The sequence below is a fragment of the Phocoena sinus genome, chromosome 21, assembly GCF_008692025.1.
Source record: "Phocoena sinus isolate mPhoSin1 chromosome 21, mPhoSin1.pri, whole genome shotgun sequence".
In the NCBI taxonomy this organism is placed as follows: Eukaryota; Metazoa; Chordata; class Mammalia; order Artiodactyla; family Phocoenidae; genus Phocoena; species Phocoena sinus.
In genome coordinates, this window is record NC_045783.1 from 30,969,593 (window position 1) to 30,983,427 (window position 13,835).

At 35.7% G+C, this 13,835-nt stretch overlaps 1 protein-coding gene across 1 annotated transcript in view; it reads left to right on the plus strand.

The window, feature by feature from the left end:
- Positions 1 to 13,835, plus strand: part of ADAM32 (ADAM metallopeptidase domain 32) — a 163,534-nt gene that overhangs the window by 108,498 nt on the left and 41,201 nt on the right. The window contains exon 17 of the mRNA XM_032618296.1: positions 3,015 to 3,098. Coding sequence (XP_032474187.1) covers positions 3,015 to 3,098 — 84 coding nt within the window. The remainder of the gene's footprint in view (positions 1 to 3,014; positions 3,099 to 13,835) is intronic.

Genomic DNA, 13,835 nt, shown 5'->3' on the forward strand with positions numbered 1-13,835 from the left:
GAGGCCATTTCTCTGAAGAGTGTTGTGATTTCATGTGTGAAAGGAAATCATTTTCACATACATTATTTCATTTTACCTTGAAACAAATCTCAAATAGTTTAGAAAAAGTATTATTGTACTCATTTAAGAAAACTGCAACTTAGGGAAGTTGATATTGCTAGAAATAAGGGAGTTGGGAATGTACCCTTAATCCTCTGATTATTATACTTTATACTTAAAAGAATTAATATTTGGATGTTTAATACATTCCATAATAGAATGTTAGATATCTGTAGTATATTTTAATGAAAACTTCTAGTATATTTTCTTAGGAACTCGAATAATAGCGCATATTTAGTGAAAACTCCTGATTATTGAATTGATTTTCTTTCTATGCAAACTTTCAATATGTGCAGTAATACAGAATATTATTTAAACTGTGCTCTTAGGGATGGTTTTGTTAGATTTCAGGCTATTGTAATTAAAAGTGATTTTTTGATTCTGATTTTTTTTATGTCAGTCTTGTTTCATTTGTTTCTCCCATTTCCCTGCCCTGGATCATTTTTTTGGACTGTTTTTAAAGAACAATTTTAGAATCACAATAAAACGGAAAGGATGTTAGAGGGATTTCCTACACGCCCTCTTGGCCCCACACAGGCATGTCTTCCCCGTTACTAACATCGCCCACCAGTGTGGTACGGTTGTTACAATTGATCAGCCTACATTGACACATGCCTATCACACAAAGAAAATAGTTTATGTAAAGCTATTGTACATCCTGTTAGTTTCTGACCTATATTATTTTCCTTCTCTCTTAAGAACTTCTTTTAACATGTCTTGCAAGACAGCTCTCTTAGCGAAAAATTCCCTCCATTTTTGTGTGTCTGAAAAAGTCTTTATCTCTCTTTCACTTTTGAAGGATAATTTTGCAAGTATATAGAATTCTATATTCTAGGTTGGGGATTTTTCTCTGTCAATACTTTAAATATTTTACTCCACTCTTCTGACTGCCTGGTTTCTGAGGAGAAGTCAGATGTAATTCTTATCTTTGTTCCTCTATAGGTACGGTTTTTAAAAAAAATTTTTGCTTTTTTCAGGATTTATTCTTTGATTTTCTGTTTGAACACAATATGCCTAAAGTGTAGGGGTTTGTTAGTTTGTTTGTTTGGCATTTATCCTGCTTATTGTTTTCTGAGATTCCTGGGACTATGGTTTGGTGTCTGATATTAATTTGGGGGAAATCCTTAGTCATTATTGTTTCAAATATTTCTTCTGCTCCTTTTTCTTTTTCTTCTGGCGTTTCCATTACATATATGTTATACCTTTTATAGTTGTCCCATAGTCCTTGGATATTCTGTGTTATGTTTTTGTCTTTGTTCTTTTTGCTTTTTCATTTTCAAGGATTCTATTGATATATCCTCTAGCTCAGAGATTCTTCCCTCAGCTATTTCCAGTGTACTAATAAGCCCATTAAAGGCATTTATTCATTTTTGTTACAGTGGTTTTTTTTTTTCATTCAGCATTTATTTTTATTTTTTTCTTAGGATTGCTGTCTCTCTGCTTCCATCTGCCGTCTGTTCTTGCATACTGTCTACTTCATCTATTAGAGCCCTTAGCATATTAATCATAGTTGTTTTAAACTCCTGGTCTGATAATTTCAGTATCCATGACATGTATGGTTCTGATACTTTCTCCGTTTTTCCAATTGTGTTTTTTAGCTTTTCGTATATAACCTTATCTGTTTTCTTGAGAGCTGGACATGATGAACCAGATAAAAGAACTGCTGTAAATAGACCTTTAGAAATGTGGTGGTGAGGTGTTGTGGGAAGGGGAAGTGTTCTTTAGTCTTATGAACAGGTCTGAGTCTTTCAGTGAACCTGTGCCTCTGGACTGTGAACTTCACAAGTGTTTCTCATGTTTTTTCTCCTCCCTTAGGTGGGACAGGACGGCTGGAGTGGGCTGGAGTTGGGTATTTCTCTTCTTACACATGGAAGGTTAGAGCTGACTGAAATTGGGTATTTCCCTTCCCCCAGATCAGTTAGGCTCTGATAAGACATCACCAGATTAGGCTCTAGTTAACTAGTTTCTCCTGAGGGCAAGCCTTGTTAAGAACAGAGTGCTCTGGCTACTTCAAAATGGTTCCTTTTCCCCTCCTCCTGCCAGAATACAAGAAATTTTTTTCTCTAATATTTACTGTGAGAACGTTGGCTGAGCTCCTGGATATACATCTCACAAAATTGTGGGGCTCTCCTGGAGTTCCTAACTCTCAGAGGTGTCTGTATTGAGCCTCCAGCAATTCATCAATTACAGTTCAGGCTTTCCAACGCTGGCACGGGTACCTGAGGAGGTTTCCGCTTGTGAATCTTTTCTCTGGTAAGCTGTGACTCCCTGTGTTCGCTCGTCTGTCTCTCCAATTTGGGGGCAGTGGTTTGCCCCCAAGTCACTTCTTTTATGGATCCTAAAAGAGTTGTTGCTTCTTCAGTCTGTTCAGCTTTTTACTTGTTGTTAGGATGGTGTGTCAACTTCCAAACTCCTTAAATGGGGAACTGAATACCAGAAGCCTGAATCATTTCTTTAAAATTTATTTAAAAAATAGACTTTATTTTTTAGGGAAGTTTTAGGTTCACATCAAAAGTTGCAGAAAGTACAGGAAGTTCCCATAACCACTTACCCCACAGAAGTGCAGACACCTACACTATCCACAATCCTACACTATTACATCATCCTCACCCAAAGTCCATAGTTTACATAAGACTTATTGGAAAACTCCCCAAATATTTGTAACTTACACTACACATTTCTAAATAACACTTATGCCAAAGGAGAAATCTCAAGAGAGATTGAAAAATATTTTTAATTAAATGAAGTTGAAAATACAGCATATAAAAATTTGTGGGTTACAGCAAAAGCAGTACTTAATGGAAATTACTGCATTGAATGTCTGTGGTCTTATGTTATAAAATTACTGATGGTAATGTTACAATAACTGGACTTCTCTAACTCAGAAAAAAAAATTTGTATGTGTTTTTCCTTAGATTTGTGTAAATCGTGAATGTGTAGAATCAAGGATACTTGCAGACAGATCAAATAAGTGTTCACTAAAGTGCAATGGACATGGAGTAAGTAAGCACATGATTCGTGTTTTCCCAAATCACCTCTCTTGGACACTTTTCAGCATCATTCGTTAATTTATTCAATGTTTATTGGGTTCCTACTGTGTGCTAGGACATGTATCTACTTAAAATGTGGGGCTGAATTGGGTTACTAAATTTGTAGCCATATGTTTTAGAGGACATTGTACAGAATTAAATCGCTGATGACTCTAACAAATTTATTATTACAGTTGGGCACTTTTCAGAGGTATTAAATATTCCAATAAATATATTAACCTGTTCGTTACAGGGAGATAATTAAGCTAAAGTTTGTGTGTCTATGAATATATAGGGTGAGGGAAAACTATTGGTTTTATCCCTCATTTTGTAATAGACTTTTTTTTTTTTCCCAATGAGGCCAATTTACTTCCCATACCAAAAAAGTAAAAGCGCAGTGGATAGAAGGTTGGATTGTCAATCTCAAGTGACAGTAGAACACCCCTATTTTATTTTTTTTCAAATTGGAATATAGTTGATTTACAATGTTGTGTTAGTTTCAGGTGTACAGCAAAGTGGATCAGTTATACATATACATATATCTGTTATTTTTTAGAATTTTTTCCCATATAGGTTATTATAGAATACTGAGTAGAGTTCCCTGTGCTATACAGTAGGTCCTTATTAGTTATCTGTTTTATATACAGTAGTGTGTATATGTTAATCCCAAACAATTTATCCCTCCCCCACCTCCTTTCACCTTTGGTAACCATAAGTTTGTTTTCTACATCTGTGACTCTTTCTGTTTTGTAAATAAGTTCATTTGTACCATTTTTCAGATTCCACACATAGGCAATATCATATGATATTTGTCTTTCTCTCTTTGACTTACTTCACTTAGTATAATAATCCCTAGGTCCACCCATGTTCCTGAAAATGGCATTATTTCATTCTTTATTATGGCTGAGGAATATTCCGTTGTATATGTGTACCACATCTTCTTTATCCACTCCGCTGTTGATGGACATTTAGGTTGCTTCCGTGTCTTGGCTATTGTAAATAGTGCTGCAGTGAACACTGGGGTGCATGTATCCTTTTGGACCATGTTTTTCTCCAGATATATGTCCAGGAGTGGGATTGCAGGATCGTATGTTAGCTCTATTTTTAGTTTTTTAAGGAACCTCCATACTGTTCTCCATAGTGGCTGCACCAATTTACATTGACACCAACAGTGTAGGAGCGTTCCCTTCTCTCCACACCCTCTGCAGCAGCATTTATTATTTGTGGATTTTTTTGATCATAGCCATTTTGCCTGGTTTGAGGCGATGTCTCTTTGTAGTTTTGATTTGCATTTCTCTAATAATTAGTGATGTTGAACTTCTTTTCATGTGCCTCTTGGCCATCTGTATGTTGTCTTTGGAGAAATGTCTATTTAGGTCTTCTGCCCATGTTTTGATTGGGTTGTTTTCTTTTGATGATATTAAGTCACACGAGCTGTTTGTAAATTTTGGAGACTAATCCCCTGTTGGTCACATCATTGGCAAATATTTGCTCCCATTCTATGAGTTGTCTTTTTGTTTTTTTTATGGTGTCCTTTGCTGTGCAAAAGCTTTTGAGCTTAATTAGGTCCCATTTGTTTATTTTTGTTTTTATTTCCATTACTCTGGGAGACAGATTGAAAAAGATATTGCTTTGATTTATGTCAGAGACTGTTCCACCTATGTTTTCTTTTAAGAGTTTTACAGTGTCCTCTCTCACATTTAAGTCTAATCCATTTTGAGCTTATTTTTGTGTATGGTCTTAAAGAATGTTCTAATTTCATTTTTTTACACGTAGCTGTCCAGTTTTCACAGCACCATTTATTGAAGCGATTGTTTTTCCTCTATTGTATAGTCTTGCCTCCTTTGTTGCAAATTAATTGACCATAGGTGCATGGGTTTATTTCTGGGCTTTCTGTCCTGTTCCATTGATCTATAAGTCTGTCTTTGTGCCAGTACCATACTGTTTTGATGACTGTAGCTTTATAATATAGTCTGAAGTCAGGGAGCTGATTCCTCCAGCTTTGTTTTTCTTTCTCAAGCTTGCTTTGGCTCTCCAGGGTCTTTGTGTTTCCATACAGATTTTAAGATTTTTTTGTTGTTGTTCTAGGTCTGCAAAACATGCCATTGGTATTTTGATAGGGATTGCATTGAGTCTGTAGATCACTTTGGGTAGTATAGTCATTTTGACAATCAAAGAACATGGTATATCTTTCCAACTGTTTGTGTCATATTCGATATCATGACTCAGCATCTTACAGTTTTCGGAGTACAGGTCTTTTGCCTCCTTAGGTAGGTTTACTCCCAGGTATTTTATTATTTTTGATATGATGGTTAATGGAATTGTTTCCTTATTTTCTATTTCTGGTCTTTTGTTGTTAGTGTATAGAAATGCAACAGATTTCTATGTATTAATTTTGTATCCTGCAGCTTTACTGAATTCATTGATGAACTCTAGTAGTTTTCTGGTAGCACCTTTAGGATTTTCTATGTATGGTACCATATCATCTGCAAATAGTGACAGTTTTACTTCTTCTCTTCCAATTTGTATTCCTTTTATTTCATTTTCTTCTCTGATTGCTATGGTTAGGACTTCCAAAACTATGTTGAATAATAGTGGTGAGAGTGGACATCCTTTTCTTGTTCCTGATCTTAGAGGAAATGTCTTCAGCTTTTCACCATTGAGTATGATGTTAGCTGTGGGCTTGTCATATATTGCCTTTATTATGTTCAGGTATATTCCCTCTATGCCCACATCCTGAAGAAATTTTATCATAAATGGGTGTTGAATTTTGTCAAAGGCTTTTTCTGGATCTATTGAGATGATCATATAGTTTTTATTCTTCAATTTGCTAATGTGGTGTATCACACTGATTGATTTGTGGATACCGAAAAATCCTTGCATCCCTGGGATATATCCCACTTGATCATGGTATATGATTATTCTTTGAATGTTTTGTTGGATTCGATTTACTAGTATTTTATTGAGGATTTTTGCATCTATGTTCATCAGTGATATTGGCCTGTAACTTTCTTTTTATGTGATATCTTTGTCTGGTTTTGCTATTGGGGTGATGGTGCCCTCACAGAATGAGTTTGGGAGTCTTCCTTCCTCTGCAGTTTTCTGGAAGAGTTTCAGAGAGTATGTGTTGACTCTTCTCTAAATGTTTGGTAGAATTTGCCTGTGAAGCCATCTGGTCCTGGACTTCTGTTTGTTGGGAGTTTTTTACTTACAGTTTCAATTTTAGAACTTGTGATTGGTCTGTTCATATTTTCTATTTCTTCCTGGTACAGTCTTGTCCATTTCTTCTAGGTTTTCCATTTTATTGGCCTGTATAGTCTCTTATGATTCTTTGTATTACTGTGGTGTCAGTTGTAACTTCTTTTTCTTTTCTAGTTTTATTGATTTGAGACCTCTCCTTTTTTTTTTTTTTTACTTTTCCTTGATGAGTCTGGCTAAAGGTTTATCAATTTTCAAAGAACCAGCTTTTAGTTTCATAGATATTTTCTGTTGTCTCTTTGTTCTGATTTCATTTATTTCTGCTCTGATCTTTATGATTTATTTATTTCTACTAACTTTGGGTTTTGTTTCTTCTCCTTCCTCTAGTTGCTTTAGGTGTAAGGTTAGGTTGCTTATTACTTGAGATTTTTTTTTCCCTGCTATAGACTGTATTGCTATAAACTTTCAATATTTAGTTTTATGAGCTGTTTGTATATTTTGGAAATTAAGCCCTGTTGGTCACATGGTTTGCAGATATTTTCTCCCATTCTGTAGGTTTTCTTTTCATTTTGTTGATGGTTTCTTTTGCTGTGCAAAAGCTTGTAAGTTTGATTAGGTTTCATTTGTTTATTTTGTCTCTATTTCTATTGTCTTGGGAGACTGACCTAAGAAAACATTGGTATGCTTTATGTCAGAGAATGTTTTGCCTGTTATCTCTTCTAGGCTTATGTTTAAGTGTTTAAGGCATTTCAAGTTTAATTTTTTTATGGTTTGAGGCTGTGTTCTAACTTCATTCATTACATGAAGCTGTCCAACTTTCCCAGCACCACTTGCTGAAGAGACTGTCTTTTTTCCCATGGTATATTCTTGCCTCCTTTGTCAAAGATTAATTGACTGTAACTGTGTGGGTTTATTTCTGGGCTCTCTATTCTGTTGCATTGATTGATATATCTATTTTTGTGCCAATTCCACACTGTTTTGATTACTGTGGCTTGGTAATATTGTCTGAAGTCTGGGAGGATTATGCCTCCCACTTTGTTCTTTTTCCTTAGGGTTGCTTTGGCAATTCTGGGTCTTTTATGGTTCCTTATAAATTTTGGGATTATTTGTACTTTCTTAATATATGCATTTATTGCTATAAACTTCTAAGAGCTGCTTTTACAGAACCCCAGTTTTTGTCTGTGTTGTTTCCATTTTTATTTGTTTTAAGATTTTAAAATGTCCTTTCTAATTTCTTTCTTGATCTATTGTTTGTTCAGGAGTGTGTTGTTTAATTTCTACATGTGTGTGAATTTTCCAGCTTTCCTGCTGTTGATTTCTAGTTTCATATCGTGTTGGTCAAGTAGATACTTTGTATGTTTTCAATTTTCTTAAATTTGCTAAAATTTGTATTGTGGCTTATATGACCTATCCTTGGTAATGTTCCATGTACACTTGAGAAGAATATGTATTCTGCTGCTCTTGGGTGGAATGTTCTATATATATCTGTTAGGTCAATTTGGTATAAAGTATAGCTCAGGTCCAGCATTTCTTTGTGGTTTTTTGTCTGGATTATCTTTCCATGTTGAAAGTGGAGTATTGAAGTGTCTTACTATTATTGTCTTGTTGTCAATTTCTCCTTTCAGTATTTGCTTAGTATATTAGGTGCTCTGATGTTGGGTGTGTATATTCACAATCGTTATATCTTGCAGAGTTGACCACTTTATAATTATATAATGATCTTCCTTTTGTCTTGTTACCATTTTTTGGCTTAAAGCCTTTTTTTGTCTGATATAAGTATAGCTACTCCCTCTTTCTTTTGGGTTCCATTTACACGGGATATTTTTACATCTCTTTGAGGCTATGTGATTCTCTTGAAGGCAGACTTAGTTGGGTCTTGTTTTTTCATCCATTCAGCCACTCTGACCTTTGACTGATTAATTAATTTCATGTATTAGGGTAACTATTGATATGTAAGTGCTTAGTAATGCCATCTCTTTCATTACTTTTTGGCTGTTTTTTTGTTGTTTGTTTCAGTTCCCTTATTCTTTTTTTTCCTTCTCTTTTTGCCTCTTTATGAATTCATGATTTTCCATGTGGTATGCTGTGATTGCCCTCTGTTTATCCTTTGTGAATCTACTATAGGTTTTTGCTACATGGCTACCATGAGGTTTACATAAAGCATCTTATAGATAAAACAGTCCATTTTAAGCTGATTGTAACTTAACTTGGATCACACACAAAAGCTCTACCCTACTATCTCACCCTTTTTTGTTTTTGATGTCAAAATTTACCTCTTTTCATATTGTGCATATGTTAGCAAATTATAGTAAGTATAGTTATTTTAATACTTTTACCCTTTAACCTGTATACTGTTGTTCAGTAGTTAACACACCATTCCCTTACAGATTTAGATTTTAAAATCTGTGTATTTACCTTTATGAATGTGTTGTATGTTTTCATGTTACTAATTATCATCTTTTTATTTCAGGTGGAAGAAATTCTTTCAGCATTTCTTGTAAGGCAGGTATAGTGGTGATGAATTTCCTCAGTTCTTGTTTGTCTCGGAGAGTTTTTATTTCTCTTTTACTTTTGAAGGATATGTTTGCCAGTTAAAGTATTCTTGACTGACTTTTCATTCTTTCAACACACTGAATATATCATTTTATTCTGTCCTGGCCTGTACCTACTGGGTTTCTATTTGTAGATTACAGTCATTTTTTTTCTCTTGCTTTATTTTACGATTCTCTCTTTGTCTTTGATTTTTGTCAATGTAATTATAATACATCTTGGAGAAGGTCATTTTGCATTGAGATAATGGAGTGATGTATTTGCTTTGTGACTGGATGTTTCAGTCTCTCCCAAGTTTGGGAAGTTCTCAGCTATTATTTTTTTAAATAGACTTTCTGCCCCCATTCCTCTTTTTCCTTTTGGAACTCCAGTTATTCTAATATCTGTATGTTTGATGGTTTCCCGTAGTTCACATATGATTTGTTTTCTCTCTTTCAGTATTTTTTCTTTGGCTACACTGACTGGGTTATTTAAAAATTCCTGTCCTTTAGATCACCAATTCTATCTTCTGTTTGGTCTATTCTGCTGTAGATGAGCTATTGCATTTTTCTTTTTATTTATTTCATACTTCATCTCTAGAATTTCTTTTTGGTCCTTTTTTATCGTTTCTACCTCTTTGTTAAATTTCTCATTTTATCCACGTGTTTATCCTGATTTTATTGACTTGTATGTCTGTTGATTCTTGTAGGCAGTTGAGTTTGTAAAAACAGCTAGTTTGAATTCTTTATTAGCTAAATTGATAAATTCAGTATCTTTGTGTTCAGTTACTGGAGTATTACTGTTATCTTTTGGTAATGACATACTTCCTTGATTCTTTATATTCCTTGCAGTCTTGCATTGCTTTTTTTATATTTGAAATAGTAGTCACTTCCTTAAATCTTTACTGGTTGTCTTCAGGTGGGAGATTTTATTCACTGGTCTTGCTTATGTCTAGGTCTTTCTCCAACTTTATGGATATCTCTGCTCCACATTTCTTGTTCCATTTTGTGGCAGAATTTTAAGTTTGTGTGTCTTCTATGATTCTTAAAAACTCACTAAACCAGCTGCTGGAAACCTCTCTTTTGTTTTCCAGAAGGTGTGCTACAGCTCATGTTTGTGCTTTCTCCTTTGCCCAAGGACACTGGCCCGATTTTCTGAGGGCACCCCATGTCTACCAGACCTTGCTCTTGCCACTGAACTCAAATTTGCATACAAAGAGCAGGCCAAAAAGTGGGGGGAGTTGTTGGTTTAGCACTTGAGGCATTGGAGGTGCCTGTGGGTCAGGTGGTGGTGGGATCCTTGGGTGAAGTTCTCACAGCACCTCATGGACAGGCTTTCTGCTGGAGTACTGAAAGCATTCATCAGGAACAATGTCCCTTTAATGCCCTTTGATATTCTTATCGGCCTCTTTCCTGATATCTGTCCCCCAGTCATAGAGGTGCTGTCTCGGTACTCTGGGTGCTATGGGAAAGAAATAGATTTCTCCAGCTATGTCCTGTATAGCTGGGTTAGCTTTGCACTCACTCACTGCTTTCCCTTTCCACTGACAGGTCACTGCTGGCTAGTTCAGCCCCATGCTGTGTCACATTGAGGGAGGGGTGGTGCTGGCAAAGTTACTCTTACCCTTTCCAATGTGTCCAAACTTATTTATTTATATATTTGCTCCAAAGGAATTCAGGCATCTATTACCAGGAAAGTTGGACTTCTGCAAGGCTCTCTTGTCCATGAGTGTCTGCCCAAGTCAGCACTCTCCAAGTTTTCCCTGACTACAACCAAGAGAGGCTGAGGCCTATTCACTGGCTCCTGCTTCTTCCACAGCCTATACTGAGGTCTGTCTGCCTATTACCTGATGCACAGGTGGGAAAGACTCTTCCTGGGTCCCTTGGTGTATGGTGCTTGATCCTACAACTTCCACAGAGGTGCTTTTGTTCATAGATGGATGCCAAAATTTAGTTGTTGAACAGAGGAGCCAAAAAGAGAGACATATTATGCAATCATGATGCTATCATTACTCCCAAAGTCAGTTTTATTTCTTCCTTTCCAATCTATGTACTTTTTATTTTCTCATCGTTTCTTCCAATATGATGTTAAAAAGGAATGGTGAGAGAGTACTTCCTTGCTTGGTTCCCGATCTTAGCAAGAAGGCTTCTAATCTTACCATTAAGCATAATGTTATTGTAGGTTTATTTTTTTAAAGATATTCTTTATCAAGTTGAGGAAGTTTTATTTTATTAACAGCTTTCTGATGGTCTTTTATCATAAATGCCTATTCAGTTTTGTCATATAATTTTCTGTAACTGTGGTATGATCATATGATTTTTATTCTTTAGCCTGTTGGTTTATGATGGATTACATTAACTGATTTTCCAAATGTTAAACAATTCTTCCATAGTTGAGACAAAATTCACATGGTTGTGGTGTATATTTCTTATACGTTGGTGGAATTGATCTGCTAATATTTTGTTGAAGATTTTTGCATCTTCATTCATGAGAGATATTGGTCTGTAGTTTTCTTTTCTTGTAATGTCTTTGTGTTTTGTATTAGGGTAATGCTGGCCTATAAAATGTGTTAAGAAGTATTCACTCTACTTCTAACTTCTGAAAGAAATTGTAGAGAATTAGTATGATTTCTTTCTTAAATGTTTGGTAAAATTCACCAGAATATCCAGCAGGACCAGTGCTTTTTGTTATGGAAGGTTATTAATTATTGATTCAATTTATTTAATAAATATAGGCTATTCATATTGTTTATTTTTGTGTGAATTTTGTCATATTTTGTCTTTCAAGGACTTGGTTTATTTCATCAGTGTTATCAAATTTGTTGGCATAGAATTTTTGATATTATCCCTTTATTATCTTTTTAATGTCCATGGGATCTGTAGTGATGTCCCCTCTTTCATGTCTGATATTAGTAATTTGTGTCTTCTCTCTTTTTTCTTAGCCCAGTTAGAATCTTCTCCATTTTACTGATCTTTTCAGAGAATCCACATTTGGTTTTGTTGATTTTCTGTATTGATTCTTTGTTTTCAAGTTCATTGATTTCTGCTCTGTTAATTATTTTTTCTTTTCATATTGATATTAATTTACTGTTCATTTTCTAGTTTCATAAGGTAGAAGTTTATATGATTGATTTTAGATCTTTCTTGTTTTCTTATGTATGCATTCAATGCTAGAAATTTTCCTTTAAGGACCTCTTTTGCTGCATCACATAGATTTGATAAACTGTATATCCTCTTTCATTTAATTCAGCATATTTTAAAACTTCTCTTGATATTTCTTCTTTGACTCATGTGTTATGTAGAAGTGTGTTGTTTAATTTTCAAGTATTGGGGAAGTTTCCAGCTATTTTGCTAGTGCTGATTTCTAGTTTAAAGGCATTGTGATCTGAGAGCAGACATTGTATGATTTCTCTTCTTTTAAATATTGGTAAGGTGTGTTTTATGGCCCAGAATGTGGTCTATCTGGGTTCCATGTGAGGAGAGAAGAATGTATATTCTCCTGTTGTTAAATGAAGTAGTGAGTAGATGTTAATTATATCCAGTTGATGGTGTTGTGGATTTCAACTGTGTCCTTACTGATTTTCTTCTTCCAGCTGGATCTGTCCATTCCTGACAGTGGGGTGTTGAAGTCTCCAACTATTACAGTAGATTCATCTGTTTCTCCTTGTAGTTTTATTGGTTTTTGCCTCATGTAGTTTGGGGCTCTTTTGTTAGGCTGCCCCTCAGGGTGAAGCTTCAAGAAAAGCAAATAAGCCTGTTGGATAGAAAGGCCTGTGGTATATTTCAGTCTTCTGTCTTGGTGCTATGCCCTGGGGGTGGTTGCCAGCTCAAAACTGTCTTTCTGTTTATTACAGCCCCCTGGGAGTCATGAGTGCAAGTCCCACTGGCCTCCAGAGCCAGGAGATCAAGGGGTATAAGCGGGACTTTCAGAATCCTGGGTGCTACATGCTTGCACAAGCTCCTTCCTGGGAGATCCCAGTGACCTGTAAAGAGGCAGGGATAGAGCACAAAGTAGGTGTCCACTGGCCTCTGTCTTTGGAGAGTATTTCAGTAGGCCCCTAGATGTGTTAAATTATATGCCTGCCCCTTAGGCCAGAGCTTTAAGATAAGCAAATATTCCTCTTTACTGAGCATTTCAGCCTGCTGCCTCTGAAGTAGGCCCTGGAGAATACCGAGGTGAGTCTGCACAATCCCTTTAAGAACTGTTTCTTACTTCACTATACCTTTGTAATTTTCTTTTTGTGTACATGTGTTGCCAGTTTTTCTGGTTTTGGTATCCGGGTGATGTTCGCTTTGTAAAATGAGTTAGGAAGCATTCCCTCCTCTTCAGTTTTTTGGAAGAGTTTGAGAAGGATGGGTTTTAAATCTTCTTTGAATGTTTGATAGAAATCACTTGTGGGGCCATATGGTCGTGGATTTTTGTCTTGGGGAGTTTTTTGATTACTGTTTCAATTTCTGTACTAGTGATCGGCCTTGCAGATTTTCAGTTTTTTCATAAATCTTTCAGTCTTTAAAGATTGCATGATTCTAATGTCCATTTATTTTATTTTTATTTTAATTTATTTTTTAACATCTTTATTGGAGTATAATTGCTTTACAATGGTGTTAGTTTCTGCTGTATCACAAAGTGAATCAGCTATATGTATACATATATCTCCATCTCCCTTCCCTCTTGCATCTCCCCACCACCCTCCCTATCCCACCCCTCTAGGTGGGAACAAAGTACCAAGCTGATCTCTCTGTGCTATGCGGCTGCTTCCCACTAGCTATCTGTTTTACATTTGGTAGTGTATATATATCCATGCCACTCTCTCATTTCGTCCCAGCTTACCCTTCCCCTCCCCGTGTCCTCAAGTCCATTCTCTACATCTGTGTCTTTACTCCTGTCCTTCCCCTAGGTTCTTCAGAACCTTTTTTTTATTTTTAGATTCCATATGTATGTGTTAGCATATGGTATTTGTTTTTCTCTTTCTGACTTACT